General features: G+C 42.7%; 1 protein-coding gene across 1 annotated transcript; it reads left to right on the top strand.

Moving 5' to 3' along the window:
* The first annotated feature begins 5,323 nt into the window (after positions 1 to 5,323).
* On the top strand, positions 5,324 to 10,918 carry klhl38b (kelch-like family member 38b). The gene is made up of 5 exons (XM_061718263.1): positions 5,324 to 6,982; positions 7,777 to 9,016; positions 9,103 to 9,244; positions 9,738 to 9,843; positions 10,024 to 10,918. The coding sequence occupies exons 1-5, from the start codon at positions 6,934 to 6,936 to the stop codon at positions 10,311 to 10,313; spliced, it is 1,827 nt and encodes a 608-aa protein (XP_061574247.1). The 5' UTR covers positions 5,324 to 6,933; the 3' UTR covers positions 10,314 to 10,918.
* The last annotated feature ends 1,515 nt before the right edge of the window (positions 10,919 to 12,433 follow it).

Here is a 12,433-nt window from a genome sequence, read left to right as displayed (position 1 = left end):
ATGCTTCTGAGGGCAGGAGTTCATTTATTTTACCAACAGAAGTGTATAATAATATAGATAATACATTGATATTCATTTTTGTTCCGTAGATATTAGAATAACGGCTCATCTTCCTTGTTTTGTTACACAAATATTCAAGTATTTCACCTTTATCTGCAGGCGCTGCATCAAAGACAATGAAATGTTTTCATGTTCAAGTATCCTGAAAAAGTGAACGTGTCAGAGAGGTATAATTTTGTCCTTTTTACTCTGCGCCTACAAACTAGTTCCTCAGTTTCAAATTGAACCCTCGGTAAATGCCTCGCAGTGGTATTTTATGGCCTTTTCACTTGAAATGTTGGTCATGCAGGTGAAGAAAGTGAACCCAGACAATAAATGAGCTGGATATTGTTATTCATGGGTTTGTCACTATGAGCCTTTTTTCAGTTATTCTATCATTTACAAAGGTAAACATACCGAGCAACTTTAAAAACAATAAACCTAGTGAACAGAGGGTGATTCATTTCTTCAGAAGTTTATTACTACTCCTCTGGACATGCATGATCTTTGTTCTTGCTGTCTTTTGTTTACCTTTGAAAAAGATGCTCCAGAGAAAGACTGGGCTGGAATCAATGTTAATAGTTTCTGTTTGAACGGTGAGTTCATGCCAGGGGAACAAACGAGAGAAAAGGATAAGATGTGTAAGATCAAGAGCCGTCGCAATGAAACCGGTTCGGGAATGCTGTCTCGTTTAACAGCTCTGTTTAAGAGTATTTCTTTTTTTGCTCCTTTGTGCTTTCAAGAGCCTTTGCGCAGCTTTTAAGTGGACTTTTGTTGTTTTCAAGCCTGACAGTTTTCTGCATGTCCTTGCCGCCGCAGCTCCCTCTGCGTCCATCTGTTTCCCCGTTTGTCTGAATGCCGCCCAGAATACAGAGAGGGGAGACAGCCATGGAGGTGTTCAAAGACATCTGAGTAATTTCACCTCTGGTAAACCCACCAAAGCGCCCCCCCCACCCCACACCCCCCTCTTCCCATCTTGATATTTTCCCCTTCTGTCTCTTCATCTCCTCTGACTTTGTATTTCAGCTTCCACCCCCCTCTCTCTGCCCCCTCCTCGTCCTCACCTCTCCTCCCCTCTCCTCTCGTCTCTACCTCAGGTACACCTGGCTGGCTGCTGAGGGCTGACACGTTAAAGTCACTGACTTCGGCTTCTGCTGCAAGTGGAATATCAATATCTCACACTCACAACCCTCCTTCCCTCACAACATATGACAGGAAAGCAAACAAAGACAAAAAAAAATTCAGCAAACAGCCCCCTGCCATCATCATCACCGCCTACTAACCCTCGGACATAAGGAGAGGCCATGTTTTTCTGTGTCTTACAGCAGCAATGACTGGATGATGGCGATGCCAACGAAACAAGCAACCTTGGGCACACTGAGTACGCAAACAGCGTTTGTCCTTCCATCTCTTACAATGCGTTTTCTTTGTTTATTTTTATTTTTTTATTCCCCAACAACATGTCCCGCATGTGCTGGTTACACCAGAAGAATTTTAAGCTGCTAACTGTAAGCCCTTTAAGACCTCACCCCAGCTTGTGTGTGTGTGTGTATTTGTGTGCATATATACGAAAATTCACACTCTTACTTTTGCAACACCACCGACCTTTTCTCTCTCTCTCTCTCTCTGTCTCCCTGTCCCTGTAGGCCTCGGCTCAAAACTCTCTGTCTTCCTCCTGCTTTTTGTCAATCAATGTGTGGATGTCTCTCCACCGGAGTGCTGTGGCTCTGCGGCTGGGACCAAAGCTCCTCGGCAGACGGACCATAGAGGTTATCGCACAGTTCCAACTTTCCTTTTTAACAGTTTTCATTTTCGATAAAACCCAATTTAAAGTTTCACACCTTTGAATGCATGTCTGCAACGATAAAAACTTATTTTTTGAATGTGCCATAGGATAAGCACTTCCTTTTTTTCTGCATTTACAGGACGGTTTTTGTCCATTTAGCGTCGAAATAGTTACAAATTGAGAAGAAATCGCTATTCCAACGATATCTATATGAAGTTACACTGACATGATGCATTTTTTTAGGCTTACTGGACAAAGTTCTTAGTTTCCACACTCTGAAATTTGCATAATGAAGGCCTGACACCTAGTGGATACATTCAGGCCTGAAAGGTCTGGAAAGGGGATCAGCAGGATACTGAACATTAGCTAGTATTTCAGAACTTGATCTGTTTTCTTAAAGTCAAACACGTCGTACTTAACGGGGCAGCTGTAGTACAGACATCAAAGGTTACCTTCTACAGGACCGTCGAGCACTCTGTGCCAACAGTTCAGTGAAAAACTTTCCTTGGGTTGCTCTTGACACTTCTGTTCTGTGTGAGAAGTGTTTGATCTGGCCTTTCCTGTCCCATCTGCCTCTACATCCCTGTTCACACCCGGCATTAAAATGCATCATAGGAAATCTGATCACAAGTGGATCTGATCCAAGATGGATTCAGATCTGATCAGCCGGGGCAGATTTGAAGGAGGTCTGGGACACTGGTGTCCACATCCTCTTTGTTGTCTGAACGTAAAAGCGTGCTGGGATTCAGGGACCGTCTTATAAACTAAAGTCGTTGGCTCTGGCAATGACTCGTTAGATTTCTGTGCCTGTGTGCAAATTACCATAATGAAGCAGTTTCTCATTTGCTTTCTGCTTGGTGTTTGTGCTGAATGTTTCCCTGTATGTTATACACCCTGATTTGTATGCCCTTTGTTGAATGAAGTTTGGAATTGATTCATTATTTCTTGGGATGCACGTCCATGCAAGGTCTGAACTCTCGCTGACCGACTTAAATGTTGCCGCTAGGGCTAGGCGATATGGACCAAAAGTCATATCTCGATATTTTTCTAGCTGAATGGCGATACTCGATATATATCGATATTTTTTCTGTGCCTTAATTGGGGTTTCCCCCAAAGCATTATAGCATAGCATCTCTGTTAGCTTCATTTTTTTCTGAGGCAAACCCTTAAAAAAACAGTCAGTTTTAATACAAAGCCTCGTGCCAAATGTCACACAGGTACATTTATTAACAGAGGTCTGCACAATATCAAAATGTATAAAACAAATGAAATAAAAATAAACTGCCTGCATATATAGAATAAAAATGCTTCTTGAATAAAATAAAACAAATATCCCTTTCCTGCATAACAATTACATTAAAATACACTGTGCAATTAATACAATGTAGACAGTAACAGGCAGACTCTTCCACTTAGGTTGACAGTTGTGCAAATAACAAAACATCTGTGCAAATCTCAAATAAAACATTCAAGTCAATTTGTCACAAAATAAGCTATATCAAAATCATAAAAAAAAAAACATTTTTTTTTTTCCCCTTGCCGCCTGTGTCTCTTTTCAGCCTGTCTTGGTATGACTTGTTATATCTTTCCTGTCTCCATGCGGCTCACCTGTTCTCAGCATCGACTTTATGAAAATGCATCTTCTGTGATGTCACCCATCGTTTCTGAGGAACGGCTTTGAAGTCCAGTTGTGGGAGCTCAGGATGTCGGCGTCTTGCAAGGATCTCACGCTGATCTGTGATGCTGACATATGCCATATTACATTACCTCTAACTGATCCATCTCTCATCTTTGTTTCTTAGTTCAGATCCTCATCCTAGGTGTTGGTAGCATCATCCAACCTGAGTGGTACTAGCTTAAGACTCCTGAGGACCCTCATTCCTCCACTCAGAGAAAACAGGGCACATCAAGCACCAACGCAAGGAGGTGTAGGTGGGTGTCACTTTGCCTCTGGATCCAGATTACATCTTTACCTAGAAGTTGGAGGCACTAAACAAATGGTTGTTAATGAAAAAGCAGCTAATACTAACTCAAAGTGGAGCTAAGACGAAAAGGGCATGTAATGCAGAAGTTATAATCCTCATGATTTTTATCACATCAAATCATGCTTTAATACTTGGCTCGCTGTTTCTGCTGCAGCTTTGCGACACATCCACTGTCATGAGCTTCCTCCTTTAACAGCAGTTTTCATTGACTGCGATGGGGCGCACTATTCTTTCACCGGATTAAAAATGACAAATGCAAATTTAGAGAAAAAAGAGCAAAGACGAAAATTTGAAAGTCAAACCCAGCTCATACATAAACTGTACATATTTGTCTTGAAGGACTTTAGCTACACATGAACACCCAGTTGTTCTGTATTTACAACAGAAAGCCTGTCTCACACTTGAGGTGATCAACAGATGTAATAAATAATGAACATTGAGGATTGTGTCGAGGCTCGTAATACAGCCCCCAGTAACTGCTGCTGTCTCCAAATGACATCACGTAAAAATAATAGGACTGCAAAAGCCCACATGCATAAAATCTGAACAAGATGAGGTCTATAAGGTTTTCTGTGACTCATTTTTAAAAGTCAGTGGCACAAATCACAGGAATGTGGCCGGCTTTGTCTGACTGCACAGTGCAGGCAAAGCTTGTTTAGGCTGTAAGTCTCAGTGAGCTTAGTCAAGCACAGAATTAGTACCCCAGCACCAGGGCGAGCTATCTAAACAGACTTGACAGAGTGACAATCGAGTGAACTTCCGTTGCAGTCTGAAAGGGAGATTTTTTGGAGGAACCTTTCAGCTGAGAGGAAACGGAGTCACTCAAAGTGAAGTAATAACTGGTTTGGCGAGGCATGACAAGGTGCTGGTGACCAGCGTAATCCTAACAAACACGACTCGCCTGCAGTGTATATTCATGTTTTTATTTTATTTATTTATTTTAACAGAGAACAGTCCAGACTGATGCAAATATTCTCATTCACCTTCACATTGATTTAATAAAAAAGGCCTTAACTGAGCAAACAGGGTTGAAAGGAAATCATTAAGCGAGCTTAATGCGTGAGGATGAGCGCTCCATTTTCCCATCTCTTTCACCAATAGTCAGTGTTTTCTTAAACCCAGCACCTTTTTGGCCAAAGTTCAAAAACAACTCACAGTTCAGGGGGATACTAAGATGTGATAAAATAAATGAGAAAAAAACATGCTACTCTCCATTTTGCATTGAACAAAGCGCAGTCAAATACAGTCAAGTATATTGTAGATGCCGTTTTATTTTCATTTGACCACGTGAGCCGGCTGCCCTAAAACACAATACAAATCAGTGAGATGTAAAACCCATGGGTATCACCCAAGACCATCTCATTGTGAGAGGGTAATCATTGGCCCATATGGCCATACAGTACTGGGGCTGTACAGTATTACAGTGGGCTGCAGCAGCTTTTCTGCGGTGTGAAAATGTTCTGCTGCAAAAGCTGTAACTTTTGATAAAAGTTGCTGCCTGCAGGCAAAGATTCATGAGTCATTTTAGTCAAGATAAAGAACAGATAGCAGACAGCACGCTTAACTTTAGAAGATGCAATCATGTCCTTTAAATGGGTACGAGAGAGTGGATGATTAACTGACACGACAATCTTCTGGGGAAATAAATTAAGCTCTTGCTCTTGACTATACAGATTTATCATGAAAATGTTTATACCAATATTGATAGCTTTGTTATCCAAAAAAAACAAAGCTATTAATATTGATTTGGCATATTAAAAGAGGGTCCTCAGGAGTGCATTAGAAAGGTTTTTTCAGTGAAAAAAACACTAGATGGCGATGTTTTGCAGCCACAGCTTTCTATGGGAAAGTTGTCTTTGCTCTGATGACGCACAGGATTATAGCCTCTGTTTTCTATCCCACTAACATTTGTCTTCATGTGCTGTTCCTTGTTTTACGTCAGCTTGATGTATCTGTTCTTGTCAGCCTCAGTCAGGCTTCTGTGTTCTCGGCAGATCCCGTACAGCCCACAAACTCCCCGCACAGATGAGCAGTATGAGCTCAAGTGGCTCATGGTTTAAACTGATGATTGTGTTGCGCAACACTCATCAAAACTGCACTCAAGTGGTCATGCTAGCTCAAGCAGATATCTGTGTCTGATTTGTAGAGCTCTGCAAATACGCCAGAGCGCAAGAAAAACAAGCCACACTGGTAACCGTGATAACTGAAAATGTAGATGTTTGTTTTTTTGCTGTTTTCGTCTGCCCACATTTGAAAAATATGTTCTGTTTCTCCTCCAGCTTCAGGGAGGATAATCAAAAAAACAATCATATTGCCACCTTGTGGGATGTTCTCCGCAAGGGCTGCAGTGAATGAACCTATTCTGTCTCAAGGAGCGTGAAATAAATGAGATGGAAATGAGCTTGAAATGAGCACAATGATGAGCTATGCGAGCATCTGTTGTTAACATACAGATAAATTAAGATTTCTCTTCAAAGCGTAAAGAATGAATACCATCTGTAGAAGTGAAGCCAAGCAGTGACGTTGGCAAAGTGCTGCTGATGTGATGCAAATTGTACTGAACTTGTGGTGACTTGTTTGTAATGTCAGTTGTTGCTTGTTGTTTTGTATTGAACCTTTTCATATCTGTGTTTTGTTGCTTCTGCAGTAACATAATCCTGTTTTTTATACCTCAGTGTGCTCAAGCAGCCAGCAGGCAGAGTGAGCAGCCGACCAAGTGAGCGTTATCAAGTATCAGGGCTGTTTTTACTGCTATCACGTGCCAGATAGAAACAGAGATGATGGGGTGAATAGAAACACACGCCACGGACATGAGAGGAGAGGTGCATGGTCGAGGGAGGGAGGAAGAGAAAGAAAAACAGATCATGGAGTAGAGGGAGTCAGACTAATACTGAAAAAGCTCTCTTACATGTCACACGTGAGTCTGCATCGGTCTTGCCAAAGAGGGGCTCTATTTTTAGGGGAGGAATGTGCACAGGCCTCGTGGAAAGAAACCATAACAACAAACAGTATCCAACGCGCTGCCTACAAAGAGAGTCGTGCAAACAGCCACACAGAATCAACACCAGGAGAAAGTGCATGGACATGTCAATACATCGTATTTTCTGCTGAGAACTGGCTTTGATGACAGCTGGACCCCCAGAAAACAGATTCACCGAAGAAGAGGGAAAAGGTAGGAGCAGTTTGGCTTCAACATCTTTGAGGAGGCATTTGATATGTTTGCCTGATGTTTCTCACCTCAAAATGAATTCACTGTAAACACTAATCCATGCAAAGTACTGGCAAATAGATTTAAGAAAAATAAAAATCACTTCTGCTGCATAACAATACGCTTCTGTGCACTTTGCATTCATATAATGCATGTCTTATCAGAAACTTTTAAAGCCTGCTGAAAAAATAAGAGCGAGGCAGCTCCCATGATGATGACAAACCTGCAGCCCAAATATCTGCGCAGGTGTTCTAGTAGACTTCTTGGTGATTCATCTCTAAAATGGTCAGACACGAAGGGGCCCTGATCATAAATACCTGCATGGGGCAGAATATGGTCCGTATGCCAGTGCGGGCAGGAAAAGACATGTAATAACTTGCTGCAACTGTGAGTTGAGGAGATCTAAATGGTGTCATGCTGGCATCTGGGAAGCTTATTCTGCTTATTTACAAGTTTAATTTCAGGTACATTACAAGAGAATAGACTGAGTATTATTTCATATATCAAACGGTTTGACTTTGATCATTAATTAAGTGACTCATTTAAAGATGAGTCACTTAATTAATTAATTTTAAGATTTTCTATGAACGAAACCCATGCTTTTGCACTGATTTCCATGAAAAAAATAGATCAATATTTTGTCAAGCATTGAAATAGCTGACAAAATGCTAATGAGCACTCATGTCTCTAAACATATTTAATGTGAGCAAAAGGGCACAACAAGAAAGCAAAGCCTGACAATCAAATGTATTTTGCAGCTACGTTTCCGGCTCCCAGCATGGATCCAACAGTGTTTGAGGTCCGTCACTACAAAGACAAGGAGCAGTCGTCCCATCTGCTCCTGCAGCTCAACGCACTGAGACAGGAGAACATCCTCACGGACGTGTGGCTGTGTTCAGGTAACACGCAGATCCCCTGCCACCGTAACGTCCTGGTGTCCAGCAGCCCGTACTTCAGAGCTATGTTCTGTAACAACTTCCTGGAGAGAAACCTGACCAAGATTGACTTAAAAGGAATCGCGTCGGCCGTTCTGAGCAGCGTCATCGACTACGTTTACACGGGACTCATCTCTATCAGCATGGATGTTGTGCTTCCTCTGATGCAGGCGGCATCCATGTTGCAATATGGTCGCCTTTTTGAGACCTGCTCCGGCTTCCTTCAGGAGCAGCTGAGCCCAGACAACTGCTTGAGCATGATAAGACTTGCTGACATCATGGACTGCAGCAGTTTAAGAGCCAAAGCAACAGAAATGGCCATGGAGAGCTTCTCTGAAGTGTCCGCTTGTGAGGACCTGCGGGAGCTGTCCTTACCGGAGCTGATGGGATACCTGGACGATGACACTCTGAGTGCGGGGGAGGAGCAGGTCTTTGACGCGCTAGTTGCTTGGGTCAGTCATGATCTTGTGTCCAGGCGTGAGGCCGTCAGTGACCTTTTCAAAAAGGTTCGCCTCCGGTATATCCACCCCACCTACCTCTTCCAGTTCGTTGCAAACGACCCTCTGATCCAGTCGTCCTCCCTCTGTGTGCAGCTCATTGAATGTGTGAGACGCCTCATGTTTTCTGTTAGCACCAAATGCACTGCCGACTTTCCAGTGGACTTCAAACCTGTGTGGGTAGCGCCGCGGCGCTGCACCAACAGTGATATGTTGGTGGTGATAGGAGGGAGGAAGAACAATGTCCAGACCTCGAGGGAGGCCCTAGTCTTTGACGAGTTGGCCCAAAAGTGGCAGCGGCTCACCAAGTTGCCCATTCGTCTTTACAAGGCCTCCTATGTTTCCCTTCAAAGTGTCCTATATGTAATCGGAGGTCTGATCACAAATACAAAGCACAGTCAAGTCAGCAGGACCGTGTACACCCTTTCTCTCAAGACCAACCAGTGGCGGACTGCAGAGCCCACGTTGGAGCCACACTTTGCTCACCAGAGTGTGTCTTACCTCCACTTCATCTTCGTCCTGGGTGGGCTCGGACCAGACAGACGCCTGACAAACAGAGTGGAAAGGTGAGATTCTCCTTCAGATCTGCGGGTAACAATAGCAAGCCGTCGCATGAAACGTCAACAAACAATCTCCCAACGATGTTTTAAAGGTACGACAGTATGTTCAACCAGTGGGAGTTGATGGCGCCCATGCCGGAGGCCGTGCTGCATCCTGCAGTCGCTGCCACCAACCAGAGGATCTATGTGTTTGGCGGAGAAGATGCCATGCAGAACCCTGTCAGGCTCATACAGGTAAAACTAAGTTGTGTTTGCAGTCATATACCCCTGTCAGACATGTGGCAGCAGTCGCTAGTATAGTACCATGGTGGTCTACCTGCATGAGTGCAAAACAGTCAAATAAGTAAGTGTTTATTGCACTCATGTGAGTAGCAGCCTTGTGAAGTTTCTCTAACTACGCGAGGTGGAATTCCAAATTGGAACCAAGAAATTCTAATTTTCAAGTCCAAATGAAAAGCACTATTAAACTGTATGTAGGGTCTGTTTTATATATTTCAGATTGGTTCATGTTTGAAAGTATCTCGTTTTAGTAAGTCTAAATGGTGGCTATTATTTTAATGAACTTTGAAGATCAGTTTCAGCACTCCCGTTTCCCTCTACTGCTGTGTTGCAAATTGGCTGTTACACAGTTTTCATTTCTGAAAGCAAAAATATATTTCTTTTGGCCATCTCTTTCATCCATTCATGCATTAATTTCTTCACCTGTGCTTCCTGTCCCTCGTTGCAGGTCTATCACATTGGCAGGAACTTGTGGTCTAAGATGGAGAACAGAACAGTGAAGAATGTTTCTGCACCCGCTGTGGTCATGGATGACAAAATCTACATCATTGGAGGTAAATTATTTCAATTTTATTTTTTTTACATGTTATTAATGAAAGATTGGACATGACTAAATCAAAAAAAAAAATTGTAATACGAGAGAAAAGAAAGAAGGTCGTGTTGTAGAGTCACATCCCAACATTGTGCAAGAGCCCCACATTGCTGCGTCTCATACGAATGTTTCCCTGTCCCAGGATACACCAGGAGAACCATTGCGTACGAGACCAGGACCAACACGTTCATCAAGTGTGCCAACCTGAGGGAGAGGAGGATGCACCATTCTGCCACCGTTCTCAACAACAAGCTCTACATCACAGGCGGACGCTACATCACCGGCCATGACGTCATCGAGGACTTGGACACTTTTGAGTGTTACGACCCAAAGACAGACGCTTGGACTTTGAAAGAGAGTCTGCCGTGTAAACTGTTTGATCACGGCTGCCTGACTTTGTCTTGTGCGTCACAGATGTGGGCAAAATCATAACCAAGATACAATGAGTCACTTTTAATGAAGTGATTTTTTTAAAGTAATATTTTAGTGCATTGAAAAACTTGATTGAGTCATTTTTAATGAAATTATTTTTTTTATAGTAATATTTTAGTGCATTGAAAAACTTGATTGATAACAGTAGATGATGTAAATCAGTCATTCATAAGTTTTGATACCTGAAAGTTGGCTTTTGTCTGTTCCATGCCTTTTCCATGTTTCTGTTGGACAGCTCGACACACTGAAGTAAGCTACTCTGCTGCACATCCTGTTCTTAACCTGTCTGACTTCACAAAGGGTGAAGGTGCTATTTTCAGCCCACTTTGAATCACAAGATTTCACTTGTCATGTTTAAATCCCGGGGGCTGTTTGGTCAAAGCTTTGCTCCCAGATCAGGTCTGAAGCTGCAGATGTGTCTGGCAAACGCTGTCGCTAATAAAATAGTGGTGAAATGAAGTTTTAATTAAAGTGTTAGCAAATCTGTCACGGTGTAATTGACAAATGAAATCAAAACAAAACTTGCTTAACCTAAAACACCTTTTGTTATGTAGTTTTAGTTTTTTCATTTTTTTTTTAAAGAAATGTTGAATTATGTTTTTGTATTAGTGTTTTTCATTTTTTTGTTGTTTTTTTTATAATAAAAGTTAAATCCAAACATGTTTACTACTCTGGTCTATCTAACTCCATGTGGTGGCAATGCTTCGTCAGAGGACAGTGAACCCGAGCAGCACATGTGTCCCATCATGTGACGGTTTGGTTCCACTCACACTCCTGTCCCCACAGGATTCCACATGTCCAGGCAGGCTCCTTCACTAGAAACAAGAGGCAGATAAGATAAATACAGAAAATATTATTATTTCATGAAGGCCAGACTCATGCCATCAGTGTCTGAGAGATGAGTGTTCGGAGCAGCACAGGATTGTGAGAGTTTCTGTTTTTCTTTTTAAATGTTACATTCTTTCCGAAATCTTTTTAATTTATTTTTCCAGAATATCTTCTTTTAAACGATTCTTCAAAGTCATGATACGAAACAGTGAAGGAGCTTCCATAATCCCACTCATCAATGACTTCCAGAGACCGGGAACGGCTTCTCAGGCCACGTTTACACATAGCCGGGTATTTACAAAAACGGATATTTCTCCCTCTACTTTTTGAAAAATCGTTTACACGAACCCGGATAAATACGCTGTTAAGGGTGCTATGAGCAGCCAAACCTGCAGGGGGCAGTGTAATGAGAAGCATAAAGTCATGCTATCCAATCGGAATCCTGGAAAAAAAACAAATGTCACGTGTGAAGCCTGAATAATATGGTTCCGCGTTAATTCGACGGCGTAGCCTACGTACGGTGCGCGTCGCCGCGTACCCTACGCCGTAGGCTCTGCGTTGGTGTAACGCGGAACCATAAATCAGCCTTGACTGCCAGACAGTTACTTCCAAGACGGAACGAGAGTCTTTCGTTTGGAGTGACAGAGAAGTGGAGTTACTTTTAAGTGTGACTTTAGAATATAAAACAGGTAAAATACAAGAAAATATTGACAATGGCCAAACAAATTGTAAATACAGGTCGCATAAATGATGCTGGTGTTTCTGTCCCATAATGTGATGTTCTGAAGCCTAAATCTCTGTTTCCCTCCGTTTACAAGCAAACGTGAAAACTGAGTTTTTGAAAATCTCCACTTTGGCCGGAGTTTTCAGAAATGATCGTTTTTGGTGACTTTGAGCTCCGTTTTCGTGTAAACGAACGGCCAAAACGCATGAAAACGCCACTGTTTTTGCTCCGTGTAAACGGGGCCTCAGATGGAGTAAACCCAATGTGAGCACAGGAGTCTGTAAAGCACTTGTGTGTAAGCAGAAACCACTGTGCCATGCAGTTGTTTGCAGCCAGCAAATGAAGCCGGGAGGGAGGGTGGAGAGGCTGAGAAAGGTTGAGGGGGAGGGCTAGAAAAGAAATACAGGTGATCTGATGTTATTTTAGGTAACAAACAAGAGGGCAAATGCGACACCACGTGAGGCATGTTGCTGTGTTGGTGTCCGTGCGAAGTGGCAGATGTGATGGGAGACCAGGGGCGCGGAGACTCGACCAGCCCTGTTTCACAACAGAGAATCTGAGCGAGTGA

Source organism: Cololabis saira, chromosome 3 (genome assembly GCF_033807715.1).
Source record: "Cololabis saira isolate AMF1-May2022 chromosome 3, fColSai1.1, whole genome shotgun sequence".
In the NCBI taxonomy this organism is placed as follows: Eukaryota; Metazoa; Chordata; class Actinopteri; order Beloniformes; family Belonidae; genus Cololabis; species Cololabis saira.
Note: the sequence above shows the minus strand (reverse complement) of the source record. Positions and strands in the feature narration are given on the sequence as shown.

Coding starts and splice junctions, on each gene's coding strand:
- klhl38b (XM_061718263.1), top strand. CDS start 6,934: ATGACAGCTGGACCCCCAGAAAACAGATTCACCGAAGAAGAGGGAAAA. Junction 9,017..9,102: donor CTGACAAACAGAGTGGAAAG/GTGAGATTCTCC, acceptor GATGTTTTAAAG/GTACGACAGTATGTTCAACC. Junction 9,245..9,737: donor ACCCTGTCAGGCTCATACAG/GTAAAACTAAGT, acceptor CCCTCGTTGCAG/GTCTATCACATTGGCAGGAA.